Source organism: Mchenga conophoros, linkage group LG7 (genome assembly GCF_057382185.1).
Source record: "Mchenga conophoros isolate Kocher_MC1m ecotype Shallow Benthic linkage group LG7, M_conophoros_male_GT1.1, whole genome shotgun sequence".
Lineage (NCBI taxonomy): Eukaryota > Metazoa > Chordata > Actinopteri > Cichliformes > Cichlidae > Mchenga > Mchenga conophoros.
Window position 1 is genome coordinate 41086370 of NC_140532.1, and position 22855 is coordinate 41109224.

The 22855-nt window shown below is 39.3% G+C and overlaps 1 protein-coding gene across 1 annotated transcript; it reads right to left on the reverse strand.

The window, feature by feature from the left end:
- Positions 1-784: 784 nt before the first annotated feature.
- dbh (dopamine beta-hydroxylase (dopamine beta-monooxygenase)) lies at positions 785-17964 on the reverse strand. The gene is made up of 12 exons (XM_085279274.1): positions 17211-17964; positions 14099-14245; positions 11728-11985; positions 11176-11352; positions 8211-8313; positions 7222-7388; positions 6928-7071; positions 5093-5131; positions 4647-4706; positions 4297-4424; positions 3870-4029; positions 785-1506 (listed from the first exon to the last, which is right to left on the reverse strand). The coding sequence occupies exons 1-12, from the start codon at positions 17577-17579 to the stop codon at positions 1414-1416; spliced, it is 1845 nt and encodes a 614-aa protein (XP_085135400.1). The 5' UTR covers positions 17580-17964; the 3' UTR covers positions 785-1413.
- Positions 17965-22855: the final 4891 nt, after the last annotated feature.

Consider the following 22855-nt stretch of genomic DNA (forward strand, 5'->3'; position numbering starts at 1 on the left):
ATGACTTTATAGATGTCATGCTGGGAAAAATTAAGTTGTTGATGAATACCTTGGCTTATATTGATTTTTTTTTTTTTAAAAAAAAGACTAAATGCTCTTAATGTACAGAGAATCTTATCTTTAATGTAGGTGCTGTTTTTTTAGTTATAATTATTCTTAGTGTTTACACAAGCATCTAAATCTGGTTTGACACTCATAAGACAATGTTTTGTTTACTCTAACTTACACGAATACACTTGGAGTCCAGCACACACACTGTGAACAGCTCAGAAAAAGGTGTCTAAATAATGGAAGGCATTTGTATGTGTGTTTCCTGCTTCTCCCGCCGATGTTTGTTGAAACCAGTTCAGCACGAAATGTTTACTAATGTGGAATGATTCATCGATTCTGCTCACAAGGCCATTAATCATTGCAATGGTTGTTCTCAGGAGCAGTCTAGGTTAATAACGAGATTTATGTGGGAAATTTGAAACATGCTGATAAAACACTGCAGCTCTTTTATCACATTGTAGGTAGAGTTTCTGTTTCTTTTGTTTGTTTGTTTTTTAGCTTCTTCCTGTAATATGATTAAACACTGAAAACCTCTCGATGGAAAACTGGCTTGTTGTTAAAATTTATCTTGTTATTGGATGTTTGGATGTACATTTCGACTGTGCGTTTATTATTAATGCTTAGAGAGGAAAAACTTGACCAGTTTAAAGTGAATAAAAAATGAGAGGTGGAAAGATGTGGCGGCCAGTCAAATTATAAAGCAAATGTTAACCCTCATTCATTTCTTCTGTCCAAAGCGATTTGTGTATTAATAAATGTCTATTTAACATTCAACACTTTGTGACATTCATTATTCATCCATCCATTTACTTTAACTAAGGAAAGGATAAAAATGTGTTTATTTTTAATTATTTTTATTTAATTTCTTGCCTTTGAATAACACTCAAGTCACTTATTATGCTGTGTTTAGTACAGATTGTAATTATTTACCAAATGACATCATGTTTCCAGCCCAAATGTTTTGAGTTGGTCAACAGGATCACAGGGAACAAACATGCAGATATGTTATGTCTCTGCACAAACGTAACATGTCTGTTGATAACAGCTACAAAAAAAACTGCCAGCATTATTTTAATTTAGTTTGATACCTGCCATTCCCAATTTGTAGAGTTTTAAATGGTTTCAATGGGGGGAAAAAATGTGATTGTTACTAACAGAATTTATATGTACTAACGATAACAAAGACTGCAGGAATTTATATAAGTATATAGTTACAGCAAGTAGATAACAAACACATAAAAACCAAGGCAAACTGAATAAAATTGTGGGAACTTGTTTGGGTTTCCACTCTTGAGGTCTCCCTTTTCCTCGGGCTGAAACATCCTGCGAACCCCCTGCTGCTCATATTGAAGGTGTAAGGCATCAGTTGGTGCGAAGCGTGCCTCGCTTACAGGTGTACTGAGGTTTTTCAAGGACGGAGGTCACCGCTGGTATGGGCTGTTTGTCCCAGTCACCCTGGAAACACACGTGATATGTTCTTAAAATCAAATGTATTATTTAGTTCTCGGTGCTTTAAAATCATAGCCAGACGGTTTAGACAGATTTTATTGAAGTATTAACATTGCCGCCACTGTCACACATTCCTCAAATTCACAAAATTATGAAACGCACATGAAGCTTTGGGACATAGCTTTAAGACTGAAAATGCTAAATACTGTTAAGCTAAACCAGGGGTAGGCAACTCCAGGCCTCGAGGGCCGGTGTCCTGGAGGTTTTAGATGTGTCCATGATCCATCACAGCTGATTTAAATGGAGAAATTACCTCTTCAACATGTCTTGCAGTTCTCCAGAGGCCTGGTAATGAACTAATCATTTGATTCAGGTGTGTTGACCCAGGGTGAGATCTAAAACCTGCAGGACGCCGGCCCTCGAGGCCTAGAGTTCTACACCTGTGATTTACAGGAAACACTGTGACTATGTACTACTACTTTTCAGAAAAAGAAGCTGGTGTGACTCTGATACATTTAAATACGTTCAGTGGCCTTTAACTACATCTTGCTATTATCGGGTCACAAGAGAAGGCCATGGTCAGCAGAAATACTCAGATAGGCTGTTGCATTTAAATGATGCCCAGTTGGTACAAAAGGGCCCAAAGTGTGCCAAGAAAACATCCCCTACACCATTAGACTACTACCAGCCTGAACCACTGATACAAGGCAGAATGGATCCATGTTTTCATGTTTGTATCAGCAGAAATTGAGACCTGTCAGGCCAAGCAACATGTTTCCAATCTTCTTTTGTCCACTTATGGTGAGCCTGAATGAACTGCAGCCTCAATTTTGTGCTTTACAGTAGCTCGCCTGTTTCAAGATTCAGTGTGCCGTGTGTTCAGAGATGCTCTTTTGCATGTCTTTTTTTGTAAGTGTTTAACAAGTGGTCATCTCAGCCATACAATTTTCTGTAAACCTTAGTGATGGTTGTGTTGGAAAATCCCAGTAGGTTGGCAGTTCCTGAAATACTCAGACCAGCAACAAGTATGCCAAGTTTAAAGAGTAATTTGTGTTCTGTATGCAATGCCTTGCACAGTGCTTAAAGCAGGTGCTGTTGAGCTTTGGTTTTTCTTTGTTGAGCTTCACATGTTTGATTCATGTTTTGTTAAAAACAAAACTTGGATATTTTGCATGAGCTCATCCCTAAATTGGCTCCACTGCTCATTATCTCTTGCAAAGTTTTCAAGTGCCAAACAACATCTGCTGTATGTACTCTGCCATACAGAGTGCTGGCAGCTCAAATAATAAAACCGTGAGCCTGACTATAAGTGCAATTGTTGAATTACTGGGTTAATTTCACTCATTACGGATTCCCCGAAAAAAAAAAATAAAAAATAAAAAAATATATATATATATATATATATATATATATATATATTTGCAGTTTTGGCACCATTACTGAAATATGCCAGATAAAAAGGTGTCAAACTAGTTAAAGAAGAGATGTACAGATATACCTTATTTCTAGAGAGACAGAATTGATAATACTTCCGTATTTTAAATCATAAGATTAGATAGAAAAATGCTGCTGGTACCATTTTTCCAAAGTTGCTAACCACAGTATATTCGCTGACGGGGCTACTGACTACTGCTATGAGAATACACAATATAATTTGAGAACATCAGATGTAGAGCGTCTGTGTTATCGACACATTTTTTTCTGGATCACAGGCAAGTGACTTTCATTACTAGAGCACAAGCTTTTCATTTTGATGTGAAAGTTTTGCGAATGCTACTGACAAAATGTGGGGATTTTTCAGGTAAAAAAAATCAATCAACAGCTTTGGCCTTAATGGATTAACTAAACAAATCCTCACAGCAGACAGATTTTCTGTACATTTAGCTGATTCAGAACTGTAGCTGTGTACCTTGTGGGTTTCTTTCATAAGCAGTCCTGATTTTAATCTGGATTTTTATGTGACGTATTTGGCCTGAATTTTAAATTGTGTGCTGTTTCCAAACCTAGATCACCTAAAATCCGTTTATCCTTTACTTGTCTTAGTCATGCTCTGTTCGTGTATCCACCGAAACGCTGCAGTATGGTATATGTAACTGCTTTTCACTAACTGCACAAATTAAGTTAAACTTAAAGACTAAAGCAAAATTTCTGACAGAAAACCTTGATCGAGGCTTCTTCGCAGTTTGTAATTGATTTATTCTCTCTGATCCAAACAGCTTGTGTGCATCTGAGTTGATTTTACAAGTTAACAAGCTGTCTGTTCAGCTGCTCTGACTCACTGTCCCACTGATGTCTTCTTTTGAACTGGCCTAATTGGTGGCTTGGCAGTCTATTGTAGCGGGTGTATGTGTGTGTGACTGGGGACTTACAGGAAAGAGGCGTGCAGTCGACTGATTGCAGTGCATCGAGATGGGGGCTGTGTTATAAAGCGAGTCCAGCACTTCTCCGGTGAATTCATCCCACTCTAGTTGAGAAAACTGCTCCGTCACACTAACCTCACCACACACACACTGGTCATTTCCGTGGAACCTGCAGGGAAGGAGGGTAGGATGGAGAGGGGGAAGAGAGATTTGAAGGAAAGTCAATAAAAGAAGGAGGCAGAGTGAGATTGAGAAAGGATTAGGAATCTGAGTTATCAGGACACAGTTTTACTTTTGGACAATGTAATCACCACGCGTCCCCAGGAGGAGATGAGCTGAGAACAAAAATGGCTTAGTCACATGTGAGAGGAAGAGGGAAAGGAGAAAGAGTAGCTAATCGTTTTAGGGAGCGGGAAATGTTGTGTGCCTGCACTACCTGTTAATGAAGTTAAAATATTTCTGCAGGTATCCTTGGTCAACGTGGCTCTTGCAGAGCTCCAGCTGGGTACGGGGGTAGTAGTGAATGTAGTTGACACACATTTCCTCCATGATGCCAAAACCACCCTGAGGAGACAAAGATATTTCAGACAGTGAAAATATAGTACACAGAGCAGATACAGGGTTGCCAAGACAGCGAGAACAAAAGAAATATGTTGAGTTTTGAAGGAGAAAGATGGAAGGAGATTAAAGAAGCTGCTCGTGGTTATCCTTCTGTTATTCACAATGATCAGGGTGAAATCCAGCAACAAGAAAAGAGTTTTTATATATTCAGAGTGCGCTGCTCACCACTGTAGGCTTGCTCCTATCTTCTGTGTTATAAGTACACTTTGTTATAAGTACGTCACCCTGTGGGATTAAGCACAGATATGAAGACATTCCACCACATTTTATATTTAGCAAACAACACTGATGATACTTTAAGATTACTGCCAGAAAATCCATGCAGTGTCCAGTCAGAGGTCTGCTGCTGCTATTCCCAAGAGATGGGCCAAGCTGCCTCTTCCTGTTGGACTTCTGTTTAAACGCTTTCTACAGTAGTAAGCTACTCTAATTAAAAACTTCATAGGCGAAGGGGAAATCATATCTACAGGGCTCTAGCATTAAAAAAAACAATTTTGGAAGACAGTAATCGGAATCTGTTCGTAGAACAAGCACTGTCGTGAAGTAAACAAAAACATGTTATTGCCTTTTGTAATTTCTGTTGAAAATACAGCCATTTGTTGGATACTTACAGGCAAAATGTTCACCATTTTCCTAAGAACTCGGATTGTCTGTATGAAAACAAAGACAAAAAGAAAGACAAAAATAGAGTTTTTCAAAATTAATAATAAGTCCTGCAAGAAGCTTCTGGGTTTAAGAAGCTTCTGGGCTGTAAGTGATGATGTGATGGTGAATGGGTGTTTGTCTCTATGTGTTAGCCCAACAATAGATTGGTGCTATAACCTAAAAAGCAGTCTGCTGTTCAACCTATGACAGGCGTAGGATAGTCCCCTGGATGGATGGATGCATGCATGGATGTATGTATTGATAAAAGAGTTCACATTTACCACTGCAAAATGCAATACTCTGCATAGCATCTTAATTTTAGATATAACTGGATACTCTGTGTACAGCACAAATGCAGTAAGAAAAACCAGTGGCTGCTTTCCTTGGAGGCACCTTTCACAGTTATTAGCTTTCTCTGTTAAAAGGTCTATTAGCTTGGCTGAGACTGGTTTGATGCGGTTCTTATTGCTCAATAAGGCTGCAGGTGAAACTTAATCGGACATCAGCAGCAGCTGGACGTTTTATTTGAGAGTCTGTGTCCAGCTGTGTGTGTGTATTTGCCTCAGGATAGTGTGCATAAATAAAACACAGCAGATGTCGACAACTGATTAGATGTTTAGTTGATAGGTCTTTGCATATAAGGCATTATATAAGGCATCCATCTATTACCTGAACTGCACCTTCACTCATTCATCAATGCTTTTCTCTAATATAAAGCCGGAAATGGAGACAAATTGTGTCTCTTTGCTGCTGCAAAGCTCCTGTAAAGGGAACTATTCAAAACCAGGATGCTGCTGAAGCTGAAGACTACATCACTATCTAGTGACGTCAATACTGATGTCAGTGCTTATACAAGGTTGCTGATGGTCTTTAGATGTATAAAAATGTTAAGTGTTCTAAGTGTGAGCTTCTCTTTTGCTCCTGTTTTTTGGACAGAAGAGACTTCTGACCTTCATCACTAGATACGCTTTTTTGTTTTTTAAGAATAAGAATCTTTTTCAGTTACATATTGACTCTATTTTGAAATAGTTTTTCTAAAGCACATGTCAAAACTTGTTGAGCCTTTGCTCCCCAAAAATGAAAAGCTACCTGATGCCTACAGCCAATTTAGAATCGCCAGTTAACCCAACCTTCATATTTTGGACTGTGGGTGGAGCAGGCACAGGGATGATGTGCAGTACTTTCATACTGAAAGATTTCAGCTGATCAGTAAGTTGGAACTTGCTGAGAGACAGGAGTGCTAATTTGTACACCACTGTGCCATCCAATGTGTCCCAAGTGCTTTTTAATATTAAACCCAACATGTTATTAACCAGCCAGTGAAAATATACTGTAAAAGTATGTGATTTATTCCTATTTTAACAGAACATTATTAAATTACTCAGCATTAACCACAGGAAATTAGTAAGTAAATGATGAAGAAGTACTGTGATTGACTCACAAACACGTTGTGTACATCATTAACAACATGCATGATTGCATATTTATTTGCATTTTTAGCTGTTTTTTGCCTCTCTAGCTTGTCTGTGTATCTTATGGCCTGTGTATAGTGTACACGGGTCACTTTACCACAGTCCAATCAGACTTTACGGCAGTAAAACAGCTTCTTTTTTTTAAATGTTGGAGAAAGTAGTAAAAGGGTAGAAAAAGACTTAATTTACCAAATATTTGTTGTGAATAAGCTTTGAAACACACATCTCTTTGAGATCTAAAATAAAGGCCACCTTAACCCAGTCTAATTTTAGACACAGTGTGCAAAGGTGGATCTCCTCTGCGTAAACAGAGCCCTGCTATCTCCCACCTGGTAGTGCGTACTGAAATGCTGGTCTTCCTGTACCACCTCCAGCTCTTTGCCTCCCCTCACCAAAATCGTCCTCACCCCACGCCCCGCCAAGTGGGTGTGCAGCTGGGAAGCAAATACATAGATTCCACCTGAAGGCAAAGCCTGGGTAGACAGAGAAAGAGTCAAGCTCCAAGTAAAACTTTTTTTTTACCATAGAGACAAAGAGAAAAAACTTGGGAAAAGAAAGACATGTCAGCCAAAATATCCCCCCCAGCATTTTAACTATAAATAATGAAGTAAATCTGTACATACTGTTTGGGTACACTTGGAGGTGCAGTATCCACTGAGGTAAAAGGTGTGTTGTTTAGGTGGGATAGCCATTACAGGAGTGTAAACGAGGCCCAGCTCCATGATCCCTGCATCGTAGCGCCTCAGGCTCGGGGTGTAATACAGTCGTATCCCTGATGAGTCACGCCGGCCTGCGTGAAGAATATTAAAATATTAGAACACATTTAGCATATCTTAAGTTAACTACTTACTTTTAGATCATTTTAAAACATTTGATAGCCAGAATAGTCTTGTATTATACCAGACTAAGAATACACATAAGGAATTTATTTCAGGTGCTGTTTGTGTGCTACAGCAACAGATCTTGGAAGGAGATTAACAGAAACATAAAAAGAGGATTATAAGGTAAGGTCTAGTTAATATGTAATTATATACTGTAATATGTAGTATGTATGTTTGGCCCAGGTAAATATGACTCCTCCTATTTTCTGTCAACTGTTTAGACAACACAGTATAACAACCTCTAAAACGCTTGCTATGTGCAATTTGTTAGCATAAGATATTAAAAGGTGATCTTGGTGATATTTCTGAAATTAATTTAATAATTCAAGAGGAACCCTCTTGGTCCAGGGGTCCAGCTGGGGACCTTTGTTGAATGTCATCCTCCACCCCTCGCTTCCTTGTTTCCTGTTATTGAAGACCTGTGGTTTCTAAATTATTTTAAATCGCAGAAATACTGTATTATAAGAGCCAGGGCTGAAAAAGTAAGAAATACTTGGAAGATATCTGTGTATTTCAAGGTTTGATTGGGATAAGGAAGACAAAGTGAGTCTGCACTGACAGAGTTCAAGACAACCCTGTGGATCTTGGAGAGAGATACTGCACAGAGAGTCCTGCTGCTGCTGCTGCTGTGTGTGTGTGTGTGTGTGTGTGTGTGTGTGTCAAAGAAAGTGAAAAACATTCTTAGAGGCATGCGCCTGAAGTTTGTATGTTCACATATATACTGTATGTACCGGATATAAGGAGAGGGTTGTGGTAATGGACCTCCAGACGGAGGAATCTTGAGGAACCTGGTCCACCCATAGCCAAGCCTGCATCAGGGGGATAGTAGAAAGCCTGCAAATACACATAAATGCACACAAATACACACATATGTATGATTAGTTTTTTTTTTTAAGATCATGTCACAGGTTTTTTTCACATATCATACAACACGGCAAAAACGTTTTCGGGTTTCCTTTAATAATTTTTTTATATGCTTGCAATATATTGTTCCATTTATCCATAAGCATCATTCTTCTGTTCTCTGAACATGTGATCGCTTCGTCAAAGCAAGCTCTCCTTGTCCTGTTCAATAGAATTCTTGCTGAAGCCCGCAAAGAAACAGGGATACCTATGCACAACCAAGTACATAGTTTAAATCTGTAAATTAATTTACTTAGCACAGGTTATTACTGACAACTGAGAATTTTTTTTGTCATGTCATGTATAATTATGACTTAAATCATGTGTATCTATATTTTTCTTATAGAAAAAGAAATATTTTTTTACAAAAAAGAAAAAAAAATACTACAAACAAAAAAGGCTGTATTCTTCGGGATCATATCAGAGCCACTGCCTTCATCGATTACATAGAGAAATCCACGTTAAGCTTTAATCTTGCTCTCATGTCATAACATTAAATCCTCTGAAACATGTCCCTTGCACACAAACGCACCTTTTTCTTCGGTGCTATTCTCCCTTTTTGCATTCTGATAGCATCATTCATTATTGATTTTCTTCACTTCAGAACTTCCTTCACTCTATTTTTCTCTTTTTCTCTTGTTTTGCATGGCCACGTTTCCCTTCTGATGCGGTGCCGAGGAGAATGAAACAACACTATTAAGAGGTGATGAAAGAGGCCTGAATATTTCCCACCTAATCTTGTCTCCACAGCTCACAGCTCACAGAAGGCATCCTGCTTGTTTTTGTTTAGCTGGCAGATAATCCAATCGGAGAGGGGCCAGGCTGCCTGTGATACAGTGGGGAGTAGTGCAGACAAATATGTTGACAGCCTCACCATTCCTTGTCTGCTTTGCTTCTTGTGGCCAGCAGTAGGCTACCAAAGTATGGTAGATTAATAGCTGATAGATGACCGACTGACTATGTAGCTGACTACTTCATAACAAGCGTCACCTCCCCTGTTTATGAGAGGTCCTTTCAAAAATGTAAATCTCCCAAAGAAAACGACACAAATCGTGGAACCTGGTTAAAAATAAAACAAACTGGCGATATGATGATGTTTTATCACTGCTATGCAATCTTTTAGTGACTTTCAGAGGTAATAAGGACATGACTCCAAAACTCTGCAACCAGATGCCACAAAGAAAACTTCTAAATGTTATAATTATTATTAGATTTCACTACATAATAATTAAAGATGAATGAAAAGCTTAATGGCATTAAAGATGCTGATTTACGCTCATTTGTAACTCTGTATTTTTATACTTGGTGTTTGTGGGATTCATAGTTTAGTCCTTATTTATCATATACTGGACCTTACATCATCCCCTCTAGTTCGTCTGCTGTCTGAAACCAGACAGTTTAGCTCTCCTTGGGTTGGGGGCCCCATCTCTTAAAGTTTTCAGCCACCTTTGGTGGTGCCTCCCATTGATGTTCCTGTACACAATGCCAGCCACTTACTCGTGCCTCCGTGTAAGCATCTTACATCCTGCTACTATGTGGTGAATAGACTCTGGGACATCTATGCGCAGTGTGTGGCAGACTCCTGTCTCTATGGATGTGGTCCTTAGGGCCTGTTCTTGTGCTGGTATAATCAGAGCTCTGTAATGTCCTTTAGGCCGACATTTTGTAGCCACTAGCAGGATTTTTTTAATGTCAGTCACTTCAGTCAGTGGTACATCTTATGCAGGGACTTAGTCCTCCACTATAGTTCGTCTTCCTGTTCCTCATCACTGTGTGTCTTCAGCTGCCTACGGCACTTGGTGTACAGTGTGACCTTGGCAATGGGGGACAGCAGAGCTCTGAGCAGAACTCCTTTTTAACTTTGGTTTGTTCGCTACCAAACCTCAAACTTTTTAGGTGCTAAATGTTCCACACTGACTTCTTTGCTCTGAAAACAGCTGTCTTCTACAGCTGGCAATGAATTTGTTGAAGGTAAAAACTGTGGACAGGGAAGTGAAAGCAATGAGAAAAAAAAAAGGCAAGCAAGTTTTCGTAGAGGGGAGGCAAGCCTCAGAATAAGGTAGCAGTTTTGTGATTGAAAAGAAAAACAAATCACTAACAACAAGAATCTAAGTACTGTTTGGGTTGCATCTGTATTTTTCTGCTTCTTAAAAAGCCATCCCAACCCATGTTCTCTAGTAGCAAACACTTGGAGAATTCAGCCTCACAATGATAGGAAGAGCCAGCGTTAAAGGGTAGAAAAGTGGCACTGCTATAAACGGCTCGCTGCAGCAAGCCAAGTTATTCCTGTTTCAACTTTTCTGACACCTTCTCCTTACCTCCTCACTGCAGTTTTAATTTGTGTCTCCTATGACGATATTTGTGCTTCCATGTAAGCATGAATATTTCTGTGTGAGTGTGCATCCCACATGCAGACTGTCTCCAAGCTCTTAATAGATATGTGCTGCGTGTGGGCTCATCTATACAAGATTTTATGCTGGCAATTCTAGGCTTGGATATCACTTGCGTAGGAGTTTTTGTTTATCTCCTATTATAGGTACAAGCTTTGGACCAAAAACTTTCCCAACTCTGTGTTTCAATTAAGCACTTGCTATATGTATTGGAAAAAAAAAAGTTTTTAAAAATAATGTTTATGTGGGTGTCAGTCTTTTTTAAATTATTTTCCCTTTGTGGCTTATCTGTTTTGCAAATTGAAGACATTTGGGTTAGGAATTTAAGCTTATTTGTATTTCATACTGAGGCAAGGTAATGTCATTCAGACAGGAGTAGGAAGGTCAGTATTTCCCATCATACCTCAGCCCCCATAGCCCATGCAGCTAGCACGTGTCGGCAAAAGTTGAGCTTTTTCGGCTTCATTTTGTCATCACAGGAGCCGCTGTACCCTGGAACTGCAGGGACATCCGGAGAACACTCAAACACTTCTATGTGATGCACGATGGCCTCGTTCCCTGGAGTTATCGCCGACTCGTACTGAAAGAAAAAAAGAAACCGTATATGTATTTTTATTGCTGCAAGACATGTCAATACTGCTGTGGCAGGAAGTCACAGGCTGAAATGTATCTGTTTTTTTCTGCTGTCATGTAACATTAAAGGCATTACGTTCCCATATGTGCCGAGGATTTATTAGTAATCTATGTCACTAAAAATGCCTGTGAAAAGGGTTATTTTTTGTGTTGACACTTCTGCTTTGTGGCCATGCTGGGTATTTTGTTTGATCTAGCTTGTAGACATGGAGAATAACAGCTGCCTGTGCACAATCATCTGAAACACCCCCTCAGCTGTGTGTAAAAAGACTATTCGCTGAATATTTCTGTTTTTACAAGCTTTTTTTCCTTTCTTTTTTACCATAACAATGTGGTTCTTGGCCAAATTTTCCGGCAGGTTGTGGATGTAGCACCAGTAGGTGGTCTCTTGATTTGGTATGATGACATTTGGTGCCACTACATCTAACATTTGTACGTCTGGAGGCAGGGTAGGTGGCGGCGTGTCGGGACGCAACATCAGGACTCTCTGTACGCCGGTGCGGATCTCGGACAGGTTCAGCTTATCCAGTGAGGCAAGTGGTTTATCCAAGAAGCCGTAGATGATGTGCACAGTCCCCTCCTGACAAATTAGAGCAATCACAAAAGAAAGAGTGTTTAATGGCCACAATAGGAGAATATGAACCTCCATGATGTGCATTTCTACTTAAGCGTCCCTTCATTTTTATTAGGCTTTAATGCCTTCTGAGGCAAGCACAGCAAACTTTTCATTATGTTGTCATAGTGATGAGTCTTGCTTTGGTGCATCTGACTTAAAAATCTAATGTGGTGCCATGGAAACTATAATCATTATAATGTTCAGAGTGTTTTATATTCACACCTTAAATTAATCAGGTTCACAGCAATGAAAATACTGCAAAAGTGCAGGCACGTGCAGACGCATGCACATAGGCCCTTTCTCATTAGCATGCACAGTGCAAAGACAATGTGTTACATTGATGCGCTAACTCAAATACTTTCTGTCTGACACTCATGACTTTTCCTCCTTCTTCATCACCTTCTTGTTGTTTTGGCTTGAGGCCAAAACCAGCAAGTAAAATCATGCTGTAGTTCAGTCAGACGTGATCTGTGTAGCACCTTGTCATACAGATTATTGCCATACAAAGTGATTTAGAGGTGAAAAATCAAAAAGACAGCAAAAAGATAAACACTACAGTACTGGGGTTACAGTAAATAATTTTTCAACTTAGTCATTAAAGGCAATTAAACAAACAAAAAGAAAATGTGTGCTCTCAGAACAAAACAACGCCCTTAATTTGAAGAATATTTAAAGCACTTCCTGGATTTCAATTTGTTGCATCTTCAAAAAATAAAAATACAATAACTGAGCCTTACACCGGAGTATCGTTGCACTGGTTTACTGAACCTTACTTTCAGGGCATGTACAGAACATGAGCATCCATTTTCTACTGCCTCCTACAGGACACACTCTTCTTCCACTTCCTTACACATTAATGTAACACAGAACTAATACTGCCTCTCCTGGCATTACCATTGTAACAACACATTCATTCTGTTTCTTTCAGAAGAATAACAGGAACTTAGGATGTAGGTATCTATGAATAATAACTATTATGTATACTCATATATTTATATAACCACTTATTTCTTGCGATACCACACAATTGTTTTTGTTTAGAGTGCTCCTTAGAAGGGACACATATAAATTAAAAAATATATAGAAGAGTTTAGAGGCGCTGTCTTTTAAACAATATTTAAAATGCATTTATTCTTACAGCGTAGCCGTCTTCAAGTAAGTTTCGACAGGGAGTTAAACAGATTTCATTGAATCAATTATTCTTTTCTGGCATTGTTCCACAGACAGGAATTTTCTCCTCCAATCCTCCAATGTGGTCAAGATGGTATCTAGCCATCACAGGAGGTAATTAGCATACCTCTAGCCTACATATGACAAACAAGGTTTTACAGTAAATAAAGTGATGAGCGGCAAATTAGCATCAGCATGCATCTTTGTCTGAATTTAAATGACACATTACACGTCTGCTGAATTGCCAACATCTCCTTTCAATGTGAAGAGGCGCCAGTCAAAAGAGACTAAACCAACGGGAAGGTTTTTAGATTTACAAATTACAGACTATTAAATATCCTGGCTTACATGAGGACTTCACTGCCTTTTTAAAACCTTGTTTGTCATTTAAAATGCTTTTATAGTTTGTGCAATCAGTTTTGTGTTGCTTAAGAATTTGAGGGCTTGCTGAAAACCACTGGGAGGTTTTTTCAGTTTGAACAACACCCATAACTATGCGGTTCTTCAGTAATAGGTAACTTACCTGCTAATTTCCTAACTGAGTTTATCTGATGACTTCTGGCGTGCACTCCTTTTCCTCCGTTCACCTTTACTTGGGGGAGCAGTTCAGATTTAGCAGTTTGTAAGATAAATTGTTGCTTTGGGGAGTTTTATGCATTTATTTATTCACTGCATTCTAGTGGGATAGCCGTGACGATAGCCAGCCTCTCTTTCTGAAAACTGTAATTAACAGTGTGAGCAATATTTTAATAATCTTTGGTTTTAAAAAGGAAAGCAGAAGGAAAAAGAACTGCACCATCAAATTAATAAATAAACCACCTAAAGAAAGAGTCTCTTACTAGGTTTCTCCTGAGTACCAGAGCTTTAAAGAGCAGTGACATACACTAAGAATATAAACTCTTCACACCTCTATGACGTAGTCTCTGGGATCGCAGGTACTGAATGGTCTTTTGAAGAGCAGGTAATATCCTTCAGCTTTCTGTTTGGCTTCAATCAGGTCGTAGTCTTGTTGGCTGTCTAGTGATACATGACCCTTGCTGTCACTCCAAGCATCCTGCAGGAGAAGACAGAATAAGTCTGGTTAGGTTTTGAATAACACGCAACAAATAGCAAAGCAAAACATTTGAGAACACAGCGATAAGTTAGAGTCAACACTGAGCAACCTATTCTTAACTGAGGGTTAGTCTAGGTTACATTCTTTCAGGGAATTTCATTATTCTGCCATTAATGAACAAATTTCGGGAGAGTTACGAGTGTGTGCAAAGCATGTAGCTGCTTGTTTCTTAAGTGGTGAAAAAGTTTTGGAGTTGTTTGGCAAGTAATTATAATCCAGTTAGAGAAATCATTGAAAGTGTGCCAGTTTGTGTTTTAGAGCCATCCAAGCCTGGTGTACACGATACTCTACTTCTCTGCCAGGGGGCTTTGCAGCAGCTCAGCTCGCTCTATCCACTTCTGTTATGTTTCTCACATTCATACCTGGCCAGAATAGCACCTAAGATCTCTTTCTTTATTTCCGTCTCCCTCTCTGTCGCTCTTATATAACTGTTCTGCACACACTTCATAGACTTTAAAGCCAGCAATTCTGAAAACATACAGTATGTACAAATCAGGGGGAAAATGTTCACATTAAACAATATGTGCTATGTATGCATGTGTGGAATTCACAAGCTGTGAGCTCTACAGATGGCTGAGACACAGAGTTATACAACTATTTTAAAAAGTGTTGAAGCCACAGTTTATGTGTTATCTAATCTTTTTATTTATTTGTTGTTGTTGTTGTTTTTAAAGGAATCTCCGCTGCGTGTGAATGAGTGGAGGAATCTTTTGTCCCTGCCCTCTGAAAAAGCACAGATCAGTGTATAAGTTATGATAGAGGTCTTTCAGTCCTGGGTCACACAATAAACATGTTGGTAAATGCAGTGGGTAAAATTAATGTTGATTGTGAGGGTTTTTTTTCCTAGTGTCATATAAAGAAATTAAGACTTGAGACTTTTGCTAGCTTTTTTTTAGCTGCTGAATGCTCCAGTGTGTGCACAAGGTAGGCAACACTTTCTAACATCCTCTTTTCCCCCTGAGCAGGTAGGTGGGATTTTAGAGCTTCCATCCAAGCGCAGGTGAGAATGATCCTACACAAGGAATGAGAGTAAACCAAAAAAAAGATAACATTTCAGAACAGACAACCAAAGAATGACAGGCTTGATACAGATGAAGAGCTATTGAGACTAAACTGATAATTCTCTGTAGTTTTATCATTTCCAAGGACTCTTTACACATCGTCATCTGGTACAGACCATTATCAATTTTTTTTTATTGTTTATATTTGCTTTAATACTCTTGAAAAAAATTCCAAACTACCGGTACTTGCATTTGTTTTATGTTATTTAATGTTACTATATCTAATATAGCAGCTGTAAATGGCTTTGCATTAACAACTGTTCATAACTGTCATACTGCTGGACCCACAAGTTTTGAGTTCTGTGGACTTTGAAATCTTATTTATTATGTTTTTTAGCTTTTTAAATGTCTTATTGTTTTCTTTCTTTTAGCTTTAAGTTCTATTGTGTGTTTATTTCATCTTCCATACACACTGCTGTGAAGATCATAGCAGAGATTTTTTTTTTCATCAATCTATTGAAAGTCCGGAGTTTCTGAGTTCCTGATTGTACAGAAATGGTTCAAGCTTGAGTAGCCAGTCACTGAAAAGTGTGTGAATATATGTGCGTGTGTGTGTGTGTGTGTGTGTGTGTGTGTGTGTGTGTGTGCGTGTACGCGTGTGTGTGTGAGTATGTGCCTGAGAGGGAGCAAGAAAGAGAGGGAGGGAGGGAGGGAGACAGTGGAACAGCAGTGACCTTTCTTCTGTGGGTAATTTTGGCCTCCTGAGGGAAGAACGATGGAACTGGAGAAGAAAGAAAGTCCGACAGGAGGCAATCGATTGAACAAGAAAAGACTTACAATGATGCGAGTGTTACATGTAGATTGTAGATGCTTTTAAAAGGTGGGAATGCTAGACACCGACATTTATGGAAATATTTCAGAATTAAATGAAGGCATATCTTTGAAATTAAGTATAAATTATACAAATTGTTTAAATTTTACACTACTCCTTATTAATTCATAAACATTCTTATTACATGTATCCCCATTTTAAACTGGACAATTCCATGTCAAGATCCAAAAGCATGCAGCTTGTTGATATATATGTAAAATAAATGTATTGTACTTAATTTTTTTCCCCATCTTATTGAAGGAAACAAGAAAATTGTCTGTAATAGATATGGATTATTGGAACGTATTAGCACCACATGTGTTGCCTGTAGCTGAAAAATAAGTGATATTCCATATTTTGATAACTACACCACTTAGACTCTGTTCTTATGTTACTATTATAAAATATTAAGGAAAAATATCTAAAGGAGAAGGAATGAGAATCTAAACACATTCTGGTGCTTTCGTTAATATTTCCACATAAACTCTTTAGGAATACTAAAAGAGGGGGGAAAGTGTAAATCCAAACATTTTTATAGCTATGTATATTATTTTTAAGGACAGCGTATTAGAGAAAAAGTTGGATTTTGTTTAAAGGCTCAAGTCTGGCAAAAAGAAAATGAGGTAATATACATACACATCTTAATCAGCACAGGATTCAACTTTGATATGCTAATATCTGCTAATAATTCCCAGATGAATTTCAGCTATTAGTGCTGTTTGAGTGATTTCCAATTAGTGCAGACCGCCTGCATCCTTTGTGACTATGTGATCATGAAGCACACCATCCGCCGGCTCCTGGAAAAACACCAATCTCACACTCCAAGGACCACAGGCAGATGATTTCTGAGAAAGAGGAAAATCTCACCTCTTTAAGGACTTCTGTGTAATCCCTGAGCATTTATGAATATGGCAAGCTAACTTGCAATAAAAATTGGCAAAGGGGGCACGATAGACTCTTTTACCTACTAAAATTAAAGTCCTTTTTACAGAGTCTTATGAAGATAAAATACACACATCTAGGGTTTACTTACTCCAAAGTAGCTCTGGGTTCCAGAGTCCCACAGTACCAACAGGTCAGCATTGGTCAGCTCTCCCCGATCGGACATCCCCAGGACCACCCCGTGTCTGAGCTCTGCAACCCTCAGCTCCATATAAATCTCCTGGTTGGTGTAGCTGACGTTCCAAGCCAGCTGGAGCTCCCCACGTGGATCAAGGGGCACCCGGAAAGGCATGGGGAGAGGTGGGAGAGGGCGAGAGGGGTTCGGTTTAAGGCTGGACACTTCAACAGCATTGTTGGGCGCCTGGTAAGAAGCCACCAAGATGACCATTAGAGCAGCCAGGGCAGTAAAATACATGATGGTTATGTCCTGAAGGCGAAGGTTTTTGCTGAAGATCCGCATCCCCAACGACAGATCGTAATGAGCTTCAGTAAAACAGCGAACAGAGTCTCTCAGGTTTTCTTTCCACCTCTATTTATTTTCTTTCTCTTTAACCAAAGTTGAACTGGAGTTCAATCCAAAATGTTTTGTGGAAACTTTTTCTCCAGAGCTGTAAAATTCTCCAAACTCAAGCACTCACTGTGTTTCTCTTCTTTGCATTCTGGCCACGGCAGAATCCCTTTCAGTGGTCATTCGAGGATTGTTGTTTTTTCTTCACATGTTTTCTATCCTCTCAGGCTCTCGTTTTCTGAAAAGTTTGACTTTCTTTTAAAAACCACCAGTTTCCCAGTGTTTAGGTTTCTCTGTCTCCAAACCTTTTTGGGTATTGTCTCTGAGCAACTGCCCGGTCTCTGTCTGTCTCATCCACCTCTCTGGTTTTTAAGAGACTCCTCCCTAGTGATTTGTCTGTTTTTATCCAGCCTAATGGTATTACATTTGTTGAGGAAAATTGGATTGTATTCTTTAGGCCCTGGGGTCAACCATGATTCTGCACATCTGCCAGACCCTAATTGATCCAAATTCAACCATGGACATTATCAGCGACAATCAGCTTCAGCTAACCAAACTTTATTGCTGACTCCATCTTTGTCGCTTTGTCTTTTTGCTCGGTAAACATGTATCATATTAAAATTTTGTTTTATACCTAGCTTTTTTGGGTATTTAAAAAAGCAGATTTAGGGGGCAGCAAACGGTTCGGGAGGAGTAAACAGGGCATTAACTTATTAGGCCCATTCCTTAAGCCACTGCCTGAGGCTGCAGAAGACCTAATCAAGCTGTCAATTATGGGGTTCAAAAGCAGAAAGGACATGGTTTTAAAGGTTAGAAAAGTCCCTGCGGAAACCTGTTTGTGTGTCGTGTATGTCTGTGTTTGCATGTGGCAAAATAGAGGACGAATTGGAAGAATGAAAGACTGCTATCACAGTATTTCTACCTTCTGCATATATTTGAGTATTTTTGCATCAGATAAGGAAATAATGGGTTGATATTTGAGAAGGATTGTCAGGCTAGCTGGAAGTTACTGCTGGCAAGATTTACAGGAAAATGCCGGGCACGTATTCCCCTTATATATGACCTTTTACATTTCAACGAGCCACTGGTGAGCTATACGGGTGTAATCCAGAACCCAGTGGCTGTACTTTCAGGTTTCGGGTACAGGTGCACCCTTCTGACTGTACACACCCCCAAAAAAAACAAAAAATATTAAAGTACTGACTTTTAGTCTGGTTTCCGGCTATTCGGATGGATGGGCATTTTACAGGAAATGCAATTTCTGTTCCACATTGGTTCAGCGCACGTCTATCTTTTCTATAGACGTAATTAAATCACTTTCCCTAAATATCAGGGGCTAGTTGTCTTCAATCAATATGCAGATTTTGTGTATTCAATATTGCACATGATGTCTGACTACGTTTTTTTCCCAGAAGAGACTCATTATGAGAAAGGTTTAGATCAGAGCAGACAACGGACAGCAGATGAGAAAGGCTGGTTAATGTAATAAACTCTGTTACTCCCTGAGGCAAAAAAGATCTGTGTGTCCTTTTAGTGTCTCTGGCCTTCATTTGAGGCTCAGTAATCCTCTCTCTCTTTCTCTTTACATCTCTCTCTTTCTGTAAAATAATTGTCTCTTTTTTATCTTTCACACCACCACTTTTCAGCCTCCTGTTTCTGCTCCATTACACTGCTCTGTATTCACTACTGATCACTCTGTTCCCATCACTTCTTGGCTTCTCATATCTCATACATGCGCACTTATCTTTCTGCTGCCACTACTGATGTGTCAGCAAACAAAAACAAGATGAGACGCCGTAAAGTCAGCTGGGATCTGGAAGGAAAGGGCGAGGGGAGTGGGGAACAGATTTAGAATAAATTAGGCTTCTTTGTCTGATTATGTTTGCTTTGAAAAAAAAATGAGGTTTTTAGTCTATGTCATGTCTAGATCAATGCGCATATTGCCTCCAACACCTCTGCACCATGCAATGATTTTCTAAAAACTAAATGATGAAGACATTTTGGCTCTGGATTTATCTTTTTCAGAAGCCCTGCAGCATCTCCCAAACAATAAAGCTCCAACTTTGCTGCTGGTTCAGGGCACATCTGCTTGCTGACACCTTGAAAGTAGAGGGTGAGTGTGTGTGCATGTGTTTTTATGTCTCTCTGTGTGTCATTAGTGGGTGGATGAGAGTGGGTGAATGAGCAAAGGGTCTGTATGAGTGTATGTGTGCATGGCTGGGTCTGGGGCTTGCTGAGCCTTCATCCCTGGGACATGGTCACCACTCCCTGCTGGATGCTTCTGCCCCTCCCTGAGATGCAGGTCCTTTTTGGTTCTCAACTCGTACCAGGGTGGCTGGCCTCTAGTAAGGTTGACTGCCCATTTGCTATTGTTCTCTGGGACTCTCACCCTTTGGCCGTGGACACCCCATCTGGGGCCTCCCTCTTTCTCCTGCTTGGATGGATGTTGCAGGTGTTGCCAAGATGTGTCGCCTTGGGTCTTTGGTACTCTTGGGGGCTGTGGATGGTGTGGTTGTCCTGGTTCCATATGCCTCTGGTTTGGTCTAGCCATTTTAGCTCGCCGCTCTTTAAGGACATCGTCACTTTAAGCCAACTCTCCCCTCATTGGCTGCCCTTTGTCGATAAAAGGTTTGATCAGCATTGAGAGCATACTGAAGCCTTTTGGCCTCGCAGGGACTAATTATACAGAAGATGACTTTATTATACAAAACTTTGTCCATTACTAACACGGGCATTTACCAATGTAAGACTATATAATAAAAAATCACAAAAGGCTTTAAATGTGTTTCCCTCCACCAGCTTTTCTCATGGGTTAAGCACACAAAAGCCTGTGTGGAAGCACAATGAATGAAAGATTATAGAAAAATGAGTTTTGTACTTCACTACAGTGGAAAAGTTAATTAAAGCAGAAATGCAATGGAAAACAGCCCTGCATCTCACAATAGACTTTTTCTTTTGAGTGACATCTGTTTGTACTGCATTCACTACATTCACTTTGCTACCTGTCCTTTTAATGTCTGCCTTTCTGTTGTATTACATCTATTTTTCTAGTTTGTTATGTATTCCTGTTGTCTTATTATTTATGTTTCCTGCACAGTTGGTGTGGAGCACCCACAATTTCACTGTACATGTACAGTGACAATCAAGGACTATTCTATTCTATTCTATTCTATTCTACTCTACTCTACTCTACTCTACTCTACTCTAGTCTTTATGAATATATGAGAATATTTTCAGTTTTCTACATCAGTGCAACTTTTAAGATTTGACATGTAGTCTTTTAATCATGTCATTGTCTTGCATCATCATCTTCTGTTGCTGTGATTTAATGAGCTGTGACTATAGGGAATTTCATTCCCTGGATGGGAAATTAAACTAGATCATATTAATATCAATAAATCAAATGAATACATTTGTTCTACTGTTGGCATGGGATCTGTTTTTGAGTTATATCATACTTGAAGTATTTAAAGTAATGCAATATTTGCTGAACAATGACTGTTACAACAACAAGTGACAATGAGGGAAAGGCTGTGTAACTGGCACATACTGACTGTGTTAAAGTTAGCTAATGTTAGTCACAATGAGCTACCAGAGTAAGCAAAACTGGAGCATCAAGCCCCAGAGTGTAGCGAAGTGAGAAAGATTGTTTTATTGATTGTGAATTTCAATTTTCTGTTACTCAACGAGGATTGTTTTACTTCTTCTTTCTAAAGTTACATATAGTGTCACTTAGACTTCAAATGCTCACGCAGTGATCCTGTGATTCGGGGCCCCTAAGGGTGTGGGGCTCCAAGGCAGTAGCCCACTTTTGCCTGTCTGTTTGCTAATCCAGCTTTGAGGGGGGAAGAGGACTGTACTAAGATGTGGAATTAAACTCCAACAAAACTGATGTTACTTAGTGCACTTTTATTAAATTCTGCTACTGAATCAGAAGCAGAAGCTTTCACAGACTGGCCACTCTGACACACATCACCTTGTTTGCAAGTGTGTATACACACACACACACACACACACACACACACACACACACACACACACACACACACACACACACACACACACACACACACACACACACACACACATGCACAGAGAGAGAGAGAGAGAGAGGGAGAAATGGATAAAAGCCAAATTCACCTTGACGTGACCACTCCAAGCAGCCATCTCATTCTCTGCTTGTATAAATATTTCAACACGGCAGACTCTCAAAGTGTACTAATCTCCAATGCTTTCAGTTTAGAAAAATGAATGCAATAAAAAGTCACATTGCTATCCTTAATATGATAGCAAACTACCTCTTGTCTGATCAAAACGAATGAAGCCAGCAGCTTTAGGGTGAATTGGATAATTGGAAGAGAGGCTGGACTACGAGGTAGGAAACGAGAGAAAGAAGTGGAGGGAATAAGAGGTGAAACAATTTAGATTCAGAGGCGGATCAACATAGAGAATATTGTGGCACATATGGATCTCATACAGTCTTTCTCATCCACAGATATGTCCTAATATGTCCTCTAGTCTTGAGGATTTGTTAGGGACTGAATAAGGAGAATTTTACAGAGGGACACATAAAGAAGGACTTTTCTCAGGACAGTTGTGGGATTCTAAGACAAGATAAGATAAGATAAGATAACCTTTATTACTTCCACACGAGGGAAATTTGTTTTGTTACAGCAGAAAGTAGATAGTGCAAAGTTACATAGAAAAATTAGAAAAACACTGGAATAAGATAAGAAAAAGATAATGTACACAACTGTACACAATAGAACAGAATAAAATGAAATACTATATACAATAGAATAAAATAGAATAGAATAAAATAAAATACAAATGCTATATCAATTGAGTATAATACAACGATGATAGAAAAGAGTGGAGTTTAATGAATGCTTCGTTCCCGACAGAGGAACGGTTTGTTTTTCCAACTTGGCTGAACCATGGGGATAGGACACGTGTAATTTTTTAAATTATCTTTATAGATTTGGCTGCAGCATAAGCGTATAGCATGAATGATTAACTGCGGTCACTGTAAGTGGGAATCTTAATTAATCTCCTCCCCTGAATGTGGCAGGAGTTTCAGGGTCCCAGTGTACATAGTGAAGGTTACTTCTCGCCACCTCCTCACCATGCTCTTGTCAGCTGTTAGTTTTTTTGTTGTTGGGGTTTTTTTTTTTGGGGGGGGGGGGGGGGGGGGGGTTTGGACAAGTGATAATGCAACTAATTTTATA

Coding starts and splice junctions, on each gene's coding strand:
- dbh (XM_085279274.1), bottom strand. CDS start 17,579: ATGCGGATCTTCAGCAAAAACCTTCGCCTTCAGGACATAACCATCATG. Junction 4,030..4,296: donor TATTTTAACTTCATTAACAG/GTAGTGCAGGCA, acceptor CCTTCCCTGCAG/GTTCCACGGAAATGACCAGT. Junction 1,507..3,869: donor CGACTGCACGCCTCTTTCCT/GTAAGTCCCCAG, acceptor GTGTGTTTCCAG/GGTGACTGGGACAAACAGCC.